The sequence below is a fragment of the Thalassophryne amazonica genome, chromosome 19 (genome assembly GCF_902500255.1).
Source record: "Thalassophryne amazonica chromosome 19, fThaAma1.1, whole genome shotgun sequence".
Lineage (NCBI taxonomy): Eukaryota > Metazoa > Chordata > Actinopteri > Batrachoidiformes > Batrachoididae > Thalassophryne > Thalassophryne amazonica.
Genome location: NC_047121.1, coordinates 30802374 through 30821049, shown reverse-complemented (window position 1 = coordinate 30821049; position 18676 = coordinate 30802374). Strand labels below are relative to the sequence as shown.

Genomic DNA, 18676 nt, shown 5'->3' with positions numbered 1-18676 from the left:
GTCTGTTGCCAGGGAAAGATACTGGGAATGTATCCTGGAGATCCTTTCATCTGTGTACATTTGCCTGGAAACAAATAAAAAAGAGTAACATCTATTTTTCTTAGCAAAGCCATTAAAACGTTACAAAGATATGGTTCAATAACTATAAACATATCATTTTTTAATGTTTCTCTGAATTCTCTTTTAACTCCCTCATATGCATGAATGATAGAGGTCTACAAGGAATTTTGGGTTCAGATAATTCTCCATAATATTGATCATAAATTCAGTATAAAGTCTCATTAACACATCTGCATTTTGAAAAAAAGACAAATGTACCCTTCACTTTCCTTCTGCATCGAAATAGTTTGAGTTTTCTTTAAATGATTATTTATAATCAAATAAAATAGCCCCCTAGACATAAAGCTGTACTCAATGAACTCACCTCAACCTAGCCATGTATATTGAAAAGTAAATGAATCAAAATGTTAGAAATTACATATTGAATATATTCCTAGTTGGTATCAACTATACTGTTTGTTTTATAGTCTGCAACACATTTCGTGTGTATTTATAGAGAAAATAAGGTACTATTCCACTAACCTCCCACAAAGTGGTCTGAGCAAATTCGATTACTGTTGCTTGCTGCCTGTCTTTTGATGATGTTACAGTGATGTTTTTGCCTGTTTCTGGCAATAATATCTACTATCAGTTATGTAATTGTCATGTTTTGGCCCTGGACCTGCTCAAAATCAGGTTTTCTCCCCCAGTCTTTGTCTGTTTCCCTGTCTTTGTCCTTCTGTCCAGCCCTGAGTGTTTATATTCTTTTTCCTCCACTTTAGTCTTGGTTTTATTTCTGCCACGCTAAGTTCTGTTCTAGTTTAGTCTCTTGCTTTTTATTTTTAGTCTTTCTGTGTTAGGTTTTGGGTATCTGTACACTTCAGCCACTTATTGAGTTCTGTTCTAGTTTAGTCTTTGTCCTTTATTTTCTGGTTATTCACTCACTCTGCTTTGAGCACATTAGTTCCTTGGGTTTTTCTGTACATTCCTACCACTGATTGAGTTCTCTTGTTGTTTAGATCCAGCCTTTAATTTTCTGTTCTATTTCTGCGTTATCATTTGTTTCTTTCCCTCACGTTTGTTCTGTCACCCACTTTCCTCTCTTGCTGCTTTTGTCTGACACGCCCACCTGTCACTCCACTGTCTCGTCCAGCCACGCCTTCACCCGTCATGTCATCACTCCATAAAAGCCGGATGTCATCTCCACCTCGCTGCCGAGATATCCTTCCCACTGTAGCCAAGTGCTTGCTCACAGGGGGTCGTTTTGACCGTTGGGGTTTTACATAATTATTGTATGGCATTGCCTTACAATATAAAGCGCCTTGGGGCAACTGTTTGTTGTGATTTGGCGCTATATAAAAAAAATTGATTGATTGAATGATTGATATCATCTACCTGGGAAGGTAATTCTCTGCTGTACTGAAAACTGTGTCATAGTCTGAACTCTTTTTGCAGCCCCTTTCCTGTTGTGTGCCTTGGCGTTCGGTGTGAACAGCAACGGCTTCGCTTCACACCCAAACCAGATAAGTGGTTAACAGGAGCTGCACGAGTGAGTGATTAGAGGTGGAGGTGACTTTCCACCTTCTGACTGATTTTGTTACTGGGTGTGCACACACCCACATCTCACTGTTTGTGCTCCTCGCCAGCAGTACCAGATCCGACAGTCGGGGACGGTGATCACCTGTGAATTCGGGACTTGGCAGCTCCAGTATTCACCAGGTTCGGTGGCGGCGGAAATCATGTGGTTCCGGCTCTTCTCAGGACGGACGTCTTCTATCCTCGAGCCTGCCCACACGTCACCTTTGTGTATTGACTGCTATCAGATTCTGAGATTGTCTGTATATTCGTTGTGCACATTCACAACATTAAATTGTTACCTTTTGGCTCATCTATTGACCGTTCATTTGCGCCCCCTGTTGTGGGTCCGTGTCACTACACTTTCCCCAACAGAAAATTAACAAACTATAATAATAAGGCAAAACAAAAAAAGATAAAAACTCTGTTCCTAAAGTTAGAGTTGGGGCCCTTATCTTTCCAATAAAGGCCAGTGTGTTTTATCCAACTACACAGTCCATATGGGGGGAGATCAGGAAGGCAAGGTTGGACAGTAATAGTTTGCTGCAGCTCGCCACCCACCTCACGCTGGGAACCTGTGGATCCTGGAATCGGGGAGCAACCTCTGGTTCTGGTACTCTGACATCTCTCATGGAATGAACTATATTAAAAGAAGGGTTTTAATATTACAGAGATCTCATTTTAACAGAGATATCATTTTAACACCTGGACTACAGTACACTACTAGTTCATTGTGCATTCTGCCTTTTTCCAAGCCTCCTGTATCCTGCCTTAGTCTGTGTTTTTTGCCGTTCTCAAACTCTGCTTGTCCTTGAACACATTTTTGCCTGAGCCAGTTACCCTGCTTCTCTGTGCCTGAACCCAGCCTGTTTTTTGACTCCGTTTTTGCCACCTCCTATGTACCTGTTTGCCCGTGCTGGAACTCTGCTTGTTTACTGACCACGTCTCCACCTTACGACCGTCTGTACCACCGCCAGTCTGATTGTCATCTTGTGCACCGACCTAAGCCTGTTTCTAATAGAACCTTTACCTTATCCTCCATCTGAGTCATGAGTTTGCATTGGTGTCCACCTGCCTGCCGCGCCACTTCACCACAGTTTCTGACAGTAACACAGATTAACATCTGAAGAATCAGCAATGTTTTTACTGGCTAGCAAGAGAGAAATGCAGGCGATCTACGTCATGTTGTGTGTTTGTGGCGGTTTCCTCTTTTGTACCGGATGTTACTGATCCTGCATTGCATTGTGGGTTTTGTGAATAGGGCGAATGGTAAACCACATAGACAGCGGCGTATTTTCACACTAGTGACTAATCTGACGTGGAAGAAAACAAGGAGTGATGTTGCTGAGACAGGCCCGGCACCAGAAAAAAAATATTAAGGGGGCGATGAGTTTATCACAGGGGGCGGGGTCGCGCCAAAAAAAAAAAAAAAAAACTGCGCACCGGAGGGGACGTGCCTCTAAGCGTGCGTAATAAATTGAGTGCACTCCTGGAAAGCTTGTGTATTTAGGCTACACTGATGTAAGAGACTGACTGAGTAAGAGTAAAGAGTGATGACAGTATTTTTTAATTATTATGTGAACGTATAGACCCTTGGTCAAGTGATCTCTTGAATACCACAAAACCAAACCAACAACTGATCTGAGAAACGACACGAGACAGTAGATTAACCCCACATACAGCCCTCCATCACAAGCGCAAACACAGCTCAATTGGGCATGACAGTCACACAACGGGTCAAAGATAAACCTTTCATGTAGATCTATTTACAACAATACATAACTGTAATACCTGTCATTGCGGGCGACTGGCCGTGAACGGAGGGACTAAGAAAATGCATGCTGCACGACAACAGCATGTTATTTGCATTATTGTCACCTTTTACTGAGATACACAACACGTAACGCATACATAAAAAGTTGGCTCACTTAACTTTTGTCATGTTGGCTAGCAGGCGCGCGCTGCTCTCCAATTTAGCCAGGGCGTCCTCATCAACCTGGCTGCTTTAGCTGCTGTTCATTGTCGTACTATCCATGAGAAAATCATCCAGAATATCCATATTGGGACCAAAACACACTTCTCGCATTTTCATCTTTTCCTCTGCGGACAGTTCTTGGGCTGCGCGCGCTATGACGTCATTTGTTTATGCATAGCGGGCGGGTATAGCCAGGTACCGTCAACGTAAATCTACGATACCAGCCCAGCAACGCCCCGGAAAAGTGATAATAATATTGAATAACTAATATTTTGCTATATTTTCCAGTATATCTTTTTCTTTCTTTTTTATTTTTATTTTTTGAGAACTGTCACATCTGAGGGGGTGGGGTTGATGATGTGAGGGGGCGTTGCCCCCAAACGCCCCCTCGTGGCACCGGGTCAGTGCTGCGACCAAATCAATTCTTCCCCCACACTATTTTAGATCACATCATGTGACCATTCAAAATGACAGTGCCCTTCAGTTCTAGGGTCCTCATGGCAGATGAAGTGAATACTGATCTGACACGGAAGCAAACCGGAGTTGACGTTGCCATGAGCACCCCTCATTCAAAATGGCAGCACCCTTCTGTTCTAGGGGTCCTCATGGTGGATGAGGTGGATGGCCTAGGAGGATTTTATTTTTTGCTAGCCCAGCTTTAGCTTGCCATGATCAAGTTGCAAATAAATAATTAAAAGGGAACATTAAATTAGACAGCACTTTCGATTGAACATACTGTTTATTCACAGTACCAGAAGTATTAAATGACCAGAAATAGTACATAATATTCCACATGGAATTAAATTTAGCGGAAACTATCGGCCTATTTCTGATATTTAAAGGTAGCTGAAAAGCTAGTCTTCAAATGAAGATGTTAGTGTTTGAAAGTTAGCTGTTAGCTGAATGCTACCTGGTCTAAGCTCATGAAAGTTGGCTTCAGTTTTTTTCTAAAGCAGAGGGAATGTGCATTCATTGTGTGGTGTGAGCTGCACAGTAACACACTCTACTGTGCTGAGGAAACTTTAAGCTGATTATAAACTGAGAGCTGTTCCTTCTTCTTCTATCCAAGTCTTCAGTGATGATCCTCTTTGTAGGCCTCCTCGTGCTACACTGTACTGTAATAACACATGGCCAGTGAGTTTCAGAACAAAAGAATCCTGCATATACTAATTGGTTCTTCCATGACCTGCTGGACTCCATCTCCAGGATTTATGAGATCTGAAGATGTTTGGACAACCGCAATCCCCAGATAAACACTTTAAAAGCAAGAAAAAGCATAAAGGATGGCCAAAATGGAAATGAAGTGATATTCCTGAGGGATGACCAATGAGGTCAGATTAAAAGACGTTCTAAACATTTAGGAGCAACTGTTTCTCCTCTCAGGTGCCTTCTCGTTCCATCACCTTAAGCTGACAGTGAAGATTATTTCTGGAGCTGTAACTCCACCGATAGGAACAATGAAAATGTCAAAATGTGGTTCTTCAGAGTCAATGATCTCAATTTCCTGTCGAGCAGTTTTTGTTCGGATGCTGGTGTGTCTCACATCACTGTGTTTGCTGACAGCACAGAAATACACGCCGCTGTCACCGGGCTCCAGCTTCTTCACAGTGAGAGCCCCGCTTTCCACGTTCTCTTTGATGGCTAAATATTTGTTCTCAGAGGTCTTGTCATATTCTGGTTCCACACCAAAAGCTGTGTAGACCACCAGTCTCATGGTTTCTCCAGGACGCTGTCTGAACCAGTACATCTGGGTGTGACCAGCATCTTTCTTGTGGCTGCAGTTCATCTCTGCAGATTGGGACGCAAAACTGAAGCTGATTTCAGGGTTCTGGATCACATCCTGGAAGAGACCTGTGAAGAAAAAAAAAATATCAGTTTAAAAAAACTTATGTGCATCAAATTGAATTTAAAAATTTTCCCAAGGAGGAGTCTGTACTGCAGGTTAACACTTGATAACAACAAAAGCTCACATCTCCTCTCGTACCTTGTAGCCACAAAGACGATAAAATACATGAGATGAGAATTTGAGTCATTCTCGTGATTCTGTAAAGCAACGATGCAGCAGATGTACTATATTTCAGAAGCTGCCGTTTATACCAGGTGATAGGTTACGAACCGCATCCACAGGAGGAACCTCCCACTATAATCTCTGATCTACATTAGTGGGGAAGGACGGTGTTGGTTATTCTGGGTTAATACAGGTGCAAGGAGCTGTGATGAGAAAAAATGTGTGATTATGCAGGTTTTTTGTACTGAGGAGCAGAGATGTGTTGCACTGTGTAAACTGGCAGCACAGAAGTACACTGCACTGCTGTTCAAGTAGAGTTTGTTGATTGTTAAAGTGCAGGTTTTGCCCGTAGATGCACTTCCATCCATCTTCACATCCACCCCAGTTTCAGGGACTCCACTGTCTACAACCATGTAACCCAGAAGCTGCAGCTGTGTGTTTGACTGTCTGTACCACAGGATCACGTTGTAGCTCGAAATATTGTGTGAGCATTCCAGTTCGGCTTTTTCTCCAGGACTGTTGTACAGTTCTCGTGGCGTCTGATAGACTTGATCACTGAGGGAAGAACCTGCAGAAACTGCATCAGCAAAAAAAACAAACAAAAAAACAACAGACAACATGAGTCTGTGCATGGCAGACTAAAAAATATATTAATATAAAAACAAATTGAATATGAAATGTTAAAATGTTTAAAACATATATGAACATTACCTGCAACTAAAATAATGTTAGTTAAAATGATGCAGAGGAATAAAGCTGCCATGCTGTGTGTATTTTTTGTGTTTAGTTATTCTAACAAGCATGTCTCTCTGATTGCTGTCTTAAATAGTGTTTTCCTCTGACTTCTAATTCTTTCCAGCCTTCTTTGCTGTAAGTGCACCCTCATATCATGTGGTGGGTGTTGTCACGGTCCATCCTCCTCCCATAAATATTGTCCTGTCATTCGCTATCACTGCTGTGAGTGACAGTATAATGCAGTGTAATGCAGAGATGTAAGAAGTGATTCACGAGGTTTTTTGTACTGAGGAGCAGAAATGTGTTGCACTGTGGAAACTGGCAGCACAGAAGTACACGGCGCTGCTGTTCAAGTAGAGTTTGTCGATGATTAAAGTGCAGGTTTTGCCTGTATTTGCATTCCCTTCAATCTTCACGTGCTCTACACTCTCTGCAAAGTATCTTTCTATAAGCATGTATCCCAGGAGCTGCAGGTGTCCATTCTTAGGCTGCTTGTACCACAGGATCCGGTTGTAGCTCGGAATACTGTGTGAGCAGCTGAGGTTGGCTTTTTCTTCAGGATTGCTGTACAGTTCTCGTGGCATCTGATAGACTCGGTCATGGAGAGAAGAACCTGCAGAAAATTCACCAGCAAAAAGCAACAAATATGTGCATAGATGATCAACTTAAAAAGTATTAAAACCATAACATCAATATGCAAATTATCATGAAGAAATTAAACTAATTAGTTAATTTAAAAAGTCAAATTTATTTTTGATGGTATTACCTGAAACCAGAACAGCATTAACAGCAATACTGATGAATAAAAGAACCATACTGTGTTATTTTTTGAAATATTTTAAATATTTTTTGATGCTGAGAAGTAGAAGTTATCACTGTCATTGTTCTTTTAAACTGTATAGATGAGTTCCAGCCTTCTTTTCTAAGCACACCCTCATATCTTGTGGTGGGTGGTGCTGTCGTGCATACTCTTCTAAATATTGTGGCAACTACTGTGACTTTTGGACTTGTTTCTGATAACAGTCTTGATGGTCCTTTTTGTCTTTGCTCCAGAGCCCACGGTGTGTCAAGTTCTTTCAAAATGGATCTGGAATGCAGATTAGTGTGACCACAGTACACATTTCCGCTGTGTCCAGCCGATACTCTGAGGTATCCAGCCCGGATACCTCAGTGTTCGCTGGTATTTGTGAATCCTAAATCCTTTTGGCTTATGTTTTGTTTCACTCGTGATCTCCACAGCCGATCTGAGTCGAGATGCATACTGATTTAGAACAAATTTCACATCGTACACTCTTCCACAGTGTGGTCTTGAACCACAAGGCTTTCACTTTGGAAAGAAGCACACTGGACTTGTCCGCCACCTCTGTCCAAGTATCATTTGTTAATGTACCGCTGTATTATTATGAGACTTGAAAATGGTTTCTCTTGCCCAAGTGGTTATATCAGCTATCGATGAATGACGGTTCTTGATGCAGTGCCGTCTGAGTCATCGAAGCACTCTTGCCCTTTAAACACTGAAATCCCTCCGGATTCCTTGAAACACTGAGTGATATTGTTTATTCATTTTTACATCATTCCAAGCTCTAAATTGAACCAACTTATTGGGGTGAGTGTGCACCTGAATAAATGCATATATATATATATATATATATATATATATATATGAATGAATGAATGAATGAAAACTGTTTATTTCGAACATTTGATACAACAACAATTACAAGATAGATCAGTAAAGACAACAACAAAAAAGTTCCTACTGTGTACCCAACATGTCCGAAAAGGGGTAGGGTGAAGCATCAGCTTATTTATCCCTACCCCTTCTTCCCCACAACCAGTAATACCCTTTGCCACATATACACATAAATTCCTACACACCTAAACCGATATCAATATATATATATATACATATATATACACATACACATACATATACACATCAACATACATACACATATACATATATACACATATATATACACAAACATAAATATACACCTACACATACCTACTTACATACAAAATACTATATATTTACAAGCCGAAGCAAAAAACAAAAACACCCTAACCCTCATTACCCTTCCTCCTCCCTATACCCAGAAAAAAACATATTTTTGTACCGCTGTTTGAACTGGTTCATGCTTGGACATTGCTTGAGCCCCACTCCCAATCTGTTCCACATCCTCACCCCACAGACAGAAATACAGAAACCTTTTAATGTTGTTCGTGCCCACTGATGCTTTAAATTAAATTTCCCCCTCAGACTGTAATCCCCTGATCTGTTAAAAAACATATTTTTAATATTTGCTGGAAGTAAATTGTTTATTGCTTTATACACAATTTGTACTGTTTGAAAATGAACCAAGTCTGTGAATTTTAAGAATTTGGATTGTAAAAATAGTGGATTTGTATGATCTCTATAGCCAGTATTATGAATAATTCTTATAGCTCTTTTCTGCATTACTGATAGTGATTGTGTTGTACCTTTATAAGTATTACCCCATACCTCTGCACAGTACTGTAAATATGGTAAAACCAGTGAGCAGTAAAGAATGCGGAGTGAGTTGTGGTCCAGAATATGTTTCGCTTTGTTTAGAACTGAAATGCTTCTTGACAGTTTACTTTGTATATGTTTTATATGAGTCTTCCAGTTTATCTTATCATCTATTATCACCCCCAGAAACTTATTTTCATGTACCCTTTCAATATCTACCCCCTCGACTTGTAACTGAACCTGTATGTCTGTATTACAATAGCCAAATAACATGTATTTTGTTTTACATAAGTTTAATGATAATTTATTTCTGTCAAACCATATTTTCAATTTTCCCATTTCTATACTGATCCTCCTCAGTAACTCCTGCAAATCCCCCCCTGAACAAAAAATGCTTGTGTCATCTGCAAATAATACTAATTTTAATATTTTGGAAACATTGACAATATCATTTATATAAATTAGAAACAGTTTTGGACCCAATACTGACCCCTGTGGGACGCCACAAGCATTGTCCAAGCATGATGATGTATATTCCCCCAACTTCACAAACTGTTTTCTGTTACTTAAGTAGCTTCTCACCCAGTGCAACACCAACCCCCTAATCCCATACTGTTCAAGTTTATTGATTAATATGTCATGATTAATTGTATCAAAAGCCTTTTTAAGGTCTATAAATATTCCAACTGAATGTAATTTGTGGTCTATGGCGTTTGTAATCTCCTCAACTGATTCTATTAATGCAAGTGATGTTGAACTATGTGCTCTGAATCCATATCGACTATCAGTAAGTAATTTATGTTTATTTATGAATTTGTCTAATCTATTATTGAATAACTTTTCTAATAATTTGGAAAATTGTGGAAGCAAAGAAACAGGTCTATAATTTGTGAAGTGGTGTCTATCCCCAGTCTTATACAGCGGCACAACCTTAGCTATTTTCATTTGATTGGGAAATTTACCGGTTTGAAATGATAAGTTACAGATGTATGTTAATGGTTCTACAATCCATTCAATGACCTGTTTTACCACCACCATATCAATTTCATTTAAATCGGTAGATGTTTTATATTTACAATTATTCACAATGTCTATAATTTCATTTCCATCCACTGCTGTGAGGAACATTGAACAGGGATTTCTTTCTATGAGATTATTATCCCAATCCTCAGGTTGGGAATCGGGAATTTTTTCTGCCAAGCTTGGTCCAATATTTACAAAAAAATTATTAAAACCGTTGACTACCTCATCCTTATTTTCCTTCTTGACATTATTATCAATGAAATACTGAGGGTAACTCTGTTTTTTATTACCATTTTTGATAATGCTATTTAATATATCCCATATTCCTTTAATATTGTTTTTGTTATTATATAATATGTTACTATAATATTCCTTCCTACATACCCGTATAATATTAGTTAATCTATTTTTGTATTTCTTATATCTATTTTCTGCCTCTTTAGTCTTTAGTTTTATGAATTCTCTATACAGTGTATTTTTCTTATTACATGCATTTCGTAACCCTTTCGTCATCCATGGTCGAGCTTGGATTTTTTGTTTTCTGTAGTCTTGTTTAATTGGACAATTTTTATCATATGATGTAAATATTTGTAAAAAAGTTTCATATGCACTATCAACATCACTTTCACTGTATACCTTTTCCCAGTTTTGCTCCTGTAAATCCTTCTTTAGTGTGTTCATGTTTTCCTCTGTCCGCACTCGCCTGTATTTTATTTTCTCCTCTGGCTGATTCCGCCGATGGTTTCTATTATAAACGATGAAAACTGGTAGATGATCACTAATGTCATTGATTAATAATCCACTCACAGTGTTATTCTCAATATCATTGCTGAATATATTATCAATTAAGGTGGCACTATGGGATGTAATTCTGCTTGGCCTGGTGATTTTTGGATATAAACTCATACTGTACATTATACTGATAAATTCATCTGTTATTTTATGCTTATTTGGATTGAGCAGATCAATATTTAAGTCACCACAAATGAACACAGTTTTTTGATTAGTTTTTGAGAACATTTTTCCCATACAGTCAGTGAATGTTTCAATACAAGATCCTGGTGCTCTATATATACAGCTGACTAATACATTTTTGCTTTTTTCTTCACATATTTCAATAGTTATACATTCTAATAAGTTATCAATCACAGTTGTCATATTGTCTACTATTTTATAATCCAAGTTCTTATCCACATACACAGCCACTCCTCCTCCACTCTTATTTTTTCTGTTTACACAATTAAATTCATATCCATCCAGTTCAAAATCCATTCCTTTATCTTCATTGATCCATGTTTCTGATATAGCAATTATGTTAAATATTTTTTTAAACTGACTTAAATATTCTTTAATGTTGTTAAAGTTTGCATATAGACTTCTGCTGTTGAAATGGATTATTGATAATTTGTTATCCGTTTTAATGATCCGATTAAACTGTTCATCTGTATAATAGCAACAACTGTCATTGATATTTGAGAAGAAATTATTGTCCGGGTCTATATCGTGCTCCAAGTCCAGTACACTGTGGTCTGTGTATTTAAATGTTCTCAGTTCTACTTTTCCATGATCAGCAATCCTTTGAGTTATATCCTTCTTGTCTCCAGATGTAGATGAATAGGTAGTAGATGAATAGGTTCCTCTGGTCTGTGTCATGGTGTTGTGATGTGTTTGTGTCCTCATACCTTATTGGTCATATTTGTCCAGATCCTCACTTTAAGAAACACTATTGTTCATATTTGTCCAGCTCCTCGATGTTCCTTATTGCCATGACTTTTGCTTGTTCTGGTGATCCGTTCAGTTTGATGAATATTTTACAGTTTGAAGTCCATGTGTGCTGGATTTTTCCCTGTTTCTTCAAGAAGCGTGCTTTCCTGGCGATGTCGGCATTCCGTTTGGTGAGATGTTCATTGATGAATACGTTTGTCCCTTTCAGTTTTCTTCCTTGTTTTAACAGTGCTGTTCTGTGTTTTCTGTTGATGAATCTCATGATGACGGTTCGTTTATCACCGTCATTTCTCCGGGGCAGAGGGTGGCACGCTTCAATGTTATTTAAATCCATTTCTATACCTTTAGATAGGAGGAAATCAGCAACCTGTTTTTCCACAGAGCTGACCTCCTGTTCACTGGGCTCCCCTCCGCTCTCATCTGTTACCGCCCGTGCGTAGGACCGTGGTTTGATATGAAGACCTGTGATGATGACGTCGTTAATTCTGGTGTACTGCTCCAATTCAGCCACTCTATTTTCCAGCTGCACCAGATGCCGGTCTTTCTCGGCATTCTGGAGCCGTAATGCCTTCACCTCCTCCACCAGATCCATGATTGATTTCTGTTGCTGCTTCACAACAGAAATCTCCTCTGATAAAAAGTCCAGAGATTTTTTAATATCGTCACCTTCCTCCGCTGTCAGAACCTTCTTAGGCCCCATGGTCGGCTTATGAGCAGCTTGTCGATCGCCGATGTTAACAGCCTGCGTTGTTTGTCACCGGGATGGATCTGCACTGCGCTGGTGCCGCGCGGCCTCGGTGTTTCCGCGCTGATGGATCCGCGGTGGCTGCACGAGGCCTCGGGGAAGCGGCACTCGTGACGCAGCGCGCGGCCTCAGTGAATTCACCACGTTGGGCCTCGGACGTTGTTGCTGTCCAGTCGCTGGGCTAAGTTGCCGGTTGAGGTGGTATTCCCACTGTCCGGGTTGGCAAACACCGGCGTGGCAGATGGCAACTACAAACACCACCTCTGAAAACTCAGGTACAAACTTTTTGCAGCTCACTCTGACGACACGCAGCTCTGACTCTGATGCCTTCAACATATATATATATATATATATATATATATATATATATATATATATATATATATATATATATATATATATATATATATATCATGCAATAACTTGGGTTCATAGTGTTTTCAAAGGAATAGAATTCCAAGTATGCATCATATTTAAATTAAATGTGTTCAAGTTGTTTTTCTTACAATAGACAAAAAAACATTGCAAATCTTGAATTATTTATTATATTTTATTCTCCTTCACTTTAACAAATTTCCAGCCAATTCTGAATGTGCAAAAAGAATAATTAGACCCAACACCTGTTTCATTTCTAAAGACCTGCTCCCCTAGAGTGTTGTGGATTTATTTTCATTCATGTTGCATTTTTCAAATATAAAACTACATAATCTCACACACTTTGCTTTCATAGTATCATTTGCCACATTTCTTTGCACACTGCAACACACCTGAGCAGGTCCTGAAATTTGCAGCTCTATGAATTCGGTGCTCTTCCTGCTGGGACTCAGTACTGGGCCTTGGGACTCACATTTTTAGTACGTCATGTGTCCCAAGACTCAGTGGCCAAAGCCTCTAATGCAAATCCTAGTTTATATAACTTGAGATCACACGGAGGTGATCCTCTCTAATGACTTGTCCAATGACCTGAAAATCATCTTACGAAATCCTCAGTGTTCATATGAGATTGTTTTCTGCTGTGTGTTTAGAAGACAAACTATGATGTTATGTTAAATATGTGAGGAGTAAAGAAGAAAAGAATGCACAATAATACTCACATTCCTATCAGACTATAAGTTTGTTATGTGGACCGGTTAACTTTGTGGGCATTTCTGCATAGAGTGAAGACAGAACAAGCTGGAAATGGTGAGTGTTTCATTTCCATGTACTTACAGATATACAATTTCCCTTCATATAATACACAGCTCATTGCATGCGTTTCATACTTTTTTTCAGACTTGGAGCCAAAATATTTTCCAGACAAATATGTGACATATTGTGTGGATGCACCCTGTTGGTCCTCCACATGGGAAGTTCCTAATGGAAAAATAAAGTTCTTTGATTTGATATTCTGACAGCTACGATTGTTCTGAACACTGTGATATGCAACACAGTGACATTCTACTTTAAAAAGTATATTACATTTTGGAATCACTGAAAGTATGTACGCTAAAGTCTAGAAAATATCACTGGACCCCAGAGGGCTAAAGTAAATGAATCGTTTCATAGACAAATTCTTCTGACTTGATTCAGTTTCATCTCGAACTGCCAGTTCGTCTTTTAGCTGTTCTTTAAGGCCATTTACAAAGGCACTCTGTAGAGCTGCCGGATTCCAATTAGCTTCTGCCTCCAGAACCCAGAACTTCACAGAATACTTGGCCATGAAGCGAGTCTCCTGCTGTAAGGATAATACCATTTGGAGGTTGTATGTCCTTGCATCGGATGATTGAAGACCATCTTACAATGCTTGGTGAATGAGCAGTAAGAATCTAACACAGCTGAGTTGGTGCTCCAGAGGGCTGTGGCCCAAGCTAGGGAGTCCCCCTGGAGCAGGTTGGTTATATATGCGATGCAGCTGCTATCTGTGGAATAGCGAGGCGGGCGCTGGGAAAACACAAATGAATATTGCATGTGGAAAGAGGAACATGTATTGACATCTCCAGAAAAAGCCTCAGGGTGAGAGATAATAGGTTCAGCAAAGGCTGCAGCTAACTGAGATAGCTGTGTGGTGAGTGCTGTGATACGTGCATCAGATTGCGATACCTGTTGCGTTTATGTGCTAAGCTGGTTGAGGAAGGTGGTGATTTGTTGTTGTTGCTGGCTGATGACTGCCCCCTGCGAGCTGAGGGCCTGATGTAACTAGTCTGCTCCTGCTGGGTCCATGATGTGGCCAGAAACACCTGTTCCGGCCGAGCTGTGGCAAACCAAATTTGGAACCAAAAAATGCAGGAAGCTGAGAAGGACTAAAAGGAACAACAATTTATTGCAATAATGAGCCCAGGAATAAACTGAATTATGAAATCAGAGGAGGTCACTGGAATCAGTAGGCACGGGGTGGAACAGGTCTGGAACTGGAACCAGGTGGCCGCCCACCAGTGACGTGCGGTGAGGTTGATGGCTGGTGAGGCACTGACTTGATTTATGAACATATGAACCCCACAGAGTAGCTTATTCACCGTTTGATTGGCAGCAGTTAATGGCTTATGAAGTCCATGTGCTGCTCCTTCTGAACAAAAGCATTGATGACTTGTTTGAATAAGTTTACCTTATCTTCCTTCAGTTTTAAAAGTCTGTCCGTCTCAGTGGAGATCACTGCCAGGGAAGAAAGTGGCCCTTCATCAGTCGTGTTCCCCCTGTATGTTTGGAGCCTTTTCTGGCTTTGAATATGAGTGGTCGACCGCTTGTCTGTGATGACAATTCTTTGTAAATTCTTCAGGTCACAGTATCCCATCTGAGTCCAGACATTGTCACAAGTGGAGAAAAGAAGACAGGAAAAGCAGAAAAAGGCAGTTCCTTGCTGGACATCCACACAGTCAGCCTTTTCGTGTGTCCCCTCCATCTGAAAAGAGCAGGTCTTCTGTTGTCTGAAGCAAACCTTTTAGCTCCGGTGTTGGTGGTCGTTTAATTATTACCTCCTACTTTGATTGAAAGTCCAGTTTAGAAACTTGTTTCAGTTTGGATATGTAATCCTCCATTCTGAAAGTAAAGGTCAGGCGAGAGGAAAAATAAATGAACAGCTACTCTTGTAGCTTGCTGTCACTTATTCTGCAGATGAGGAGTTGCTGCAAGAAGAACCCCTGGGATCACTAGTGCCCCCTATCATGAGGCAGGAGAACTGCGTGCCTCACTTGGTGCGTTTTTGCAGCTGTTTTCTGATTGCTCAGCACACAAAACACGTTACACACACATACAACTGTTGACAAAAACACTACTGTACATTTTGTACATCAGCTAAACTCTGGAATTTAAGTGCATACAGCCCAAGTGTTTGGCCATTTTAAGAGTGACATACAGAGAGACAGTAATACAGTCTCACTGCATTACATGCCAGTAGTTAGCCAAGTGAATCCAAGGTGAGGCACAGCTGGCTGCTGCCTCACCACCATTCTTCTCAGTATTTGAACAGCAAATGTGAAAATTCAGTGAAAAAAAAAAAATCTAAAACTGGTGAAGTTAAAAGGAAAATAACTTTATAGTACAAACACTGGATAAATATCACCATTTCATTTATTTTTTCATTTTACATTTTTTTTCTTTCCATGATGACAGGTGAGACCGCACGACACTGCCGCCCACGGAGCTGACTGGCAGTAGAAAACGTCTGGGAACATATTCTGACAGATACAAAGGCCGGGAACTGCTAACAGAGTTTATGGTGAATGTGGGGTGGATGAACCATGGTATAAATACAGGTGGCAATGATTGTGCACAGGTGTAGACCATCAGCTCCATGGGGTGGTGCCTGCAGGAAACAGAAAGGGATGGGGAGCAACACAGCAAGGCAGTACAATACTGAGGGAGACATCAGCACACTTTATTTCATCAACCTCTATTTGACTGAGTGAATCTGGAACATATTCAGCTGTTTACATTTGCAAACTTCATTGCTGAATTCAGGAAATGTTTCTGTATTTATTGTACAACCCCAATTCCAATGAAGTTCAGGCGTTGTGTAAAATGTAAATAAAAACAATACAATGATTTGCAAATCCTCTTCAACCTATATTCAGTTGAATACACCACAAAGACAAGATATTTAACGTTCAAACTGATAAACTTTATTGTTTTTGTGCAAATATTTGATTCATTTTGAAATGGATGCCTGCAACGCGTTTCAAAAAAGCTGGGACAGTGGTATGTTTACCACTGTGTTACATCACCTTTCCTTCTAACAACACTCAATAAGCGTTTGGGAACTGAGGACACTAATTGTTGAAGCTTTGTAGGTGAAAATCTTTCCCATTCTTGTTTGATGTACGACTTCAGTTGTTCAACAGTCCGGGGTCTCTTGTCATATTTTGCGCTTCATAATGCGCCACACATTTTCAATGGGCGACAGGTCTGGACTGCAGGCAGGCCAGTCTTTTACTATGAAGCCACGCTGTTGTAACACGTGCAGAATGTGACTTGGCATTGTTTTGCTGAAATAAGCAGGGATGTCCCTGAAAAAGTCGTTGCTTGGATGGCAGCATGTGTTGCTCCAAAACCTGGATGTACCTTTCAGCATTGATGGTGCCATCACACAGATGTGTAAGTTGCGCATGCCACGGGCACTAACACACCCCCATACCATCACAGATGCTGGCTTTTAAACTTTGTGCTGGTAACAATCTGGATGGTCTTTTTCCTCTTTTGTCCAGAGGACATGATGTCCATGATTTCCAAAAACAATTTGAAATGTGGACTCATCAGACCACAGCACACTTTGTGTCTGTCCATTTCAAATGAGCTCGGGCCCAGCTCCTTTTCTACCCAATCATGAGTGTCTTCAGTTCCCAAACACTTATTGAGTGTTGTTAGAAGGAAAGGTGATGTAACAGTGGTAAACATACCACTGTCCCAGCTTTTTTGAAACGTGTTGCAGGTATCCATTTCAAAATGAGCAATTATTTGCACAAAAACAATAAAGTTTATCAGTCTGAACATTAAATATCTTATCTTTGTGGTGTATTCAATTGAATATAGGCTGAAGAGGATTTGCAAATCATTGTATTGTGTTTTTATTTACATTTTCAAAGGATTCAAAGGATTCAAAAGAATTTTATTGTCATATGCAGAAAAGAACATGTTCCCTGCACAATGAAATGTGTCTACTGAATTTAACCCATCCTAATTGCCAGTTAGGAGCAGAAGTCGCCATTAGGCGCCCGGGGACCAGCTCCAGATGTACATCCCTGCCTTGGTCAACAGCAGGGCTGAGCAAACCAAGACCGACTCATAACAAACGACACACACATAACACACAACACACATAGGCTGGCCCGGTACATAAACACATGTAAAAAGCACACACGAGGGAAGAAAGAGAAAAAACCCTCATAGCCGCTGCGTTACACAGCAGCAATGAGGAAAAAACCCCCATCAGCACAGAAAAACAATAATCACACAGACAAACAAAGACGTAGGACGACAACTGAGATTTGAAGGTCCAGTTTATCAGAACACTCCGGAGGCAGCCTATTAGGCGCCATCAACGGCCTTGTCCGACAATCCTGGAAGGGGGAGGGGCTCAGCCCTGAGCAGTCCACTGTCCACAGTCAACGTCAGAGCTGGAGAAGCTGAGGGGAGGGGGATGACCAGGATTTTAAACAACATCCCAACTTCATTGGAATTGGCGTTGTAAATGAACACTGATCAAGAATTGAAGAGTGCCTTCAGAAATGTTCAGACCAAATGCTTCAACAATTCAGCTGTTCAGTCTAATAACAGAATGTTAATGAGGTGTAGTTTAAATGGCATTCTAATCCAATTACATTTTTTTCACAAATCTGATTGGTTAATCGTGTGAGATTTCAGACCATATAATATTGGGGTAACGGTGGCAAAATATTTGACTGTTTCACATTTGGATGTATTAGTCAGCGCCCTGACATGCGTTCTGACGAGATATCATTCCTTTCGAGAGGTCAGCCCTCTGTGCAACTGCGCATGAGCACGCATGCACAATATTGTCGGTACACAAAACTGTCGATTTATGCAATGAGACGCACAGTTCGATAGAATACCAGCCGCGTGTGCTGCTACGCAGATATCATAATGGCGCTAGTAGCTGAGAGCAAGAGAAAGTACCGATGACAATGTGGAAATGGGTGAATTTAAGCTACCATACGAAAGTATTGATGTGGATTCTGATACAGAATTACCATTTCACATTTGATGGATTTTCACATTTGATGGATTATTCCACTCTCTGACCGCTGTTGGAGTGACAGAGTGACACACAGAGTGCCTCGACAGTAAACCTCACAGACGAATTACCTACAGAAAAATAAATAACGATGGAATTGGATTAGAATGGGAATATCCCCCTTGTGTCTGCTG

The 18676-nt window shown here is 40.3% G+C and overlaps 1 long non-coding RNA gene and 1 gene segment (V, D, J or C); both read right to left on the bottom strand.

Annotated features, from left to right (window-relative positions):
• Window positions 1–2099: 2099 nt before the first annotated feature.
• LOC117501124 lies at window positions 2100–3305 on the bottom strand. The gene is made up of 3 exons (XR_004557936.1): window positions 3295–3305; window positions 2320–2324; window positions 2100–2254 (listed from the first exon to the last, which is right to left on the bottom strand). It is a non-coding gene; the product is annotated as an uncharacterized LOC117501124 (long non-coding RNA).
• Window positions 3306–4988: 1683 nt separating this feature from the next.
• LOC117531879 lies at window positions 4989–5655 on the bottom strand. The segment is given in 2 exon segments: window positions 4989–5440; window positions 5574–5655. Coding segments are annotated over 2 exon segments (501 nt in total).
• Window positions 5656–18676: the final 13021 nt, after the last annotated feature.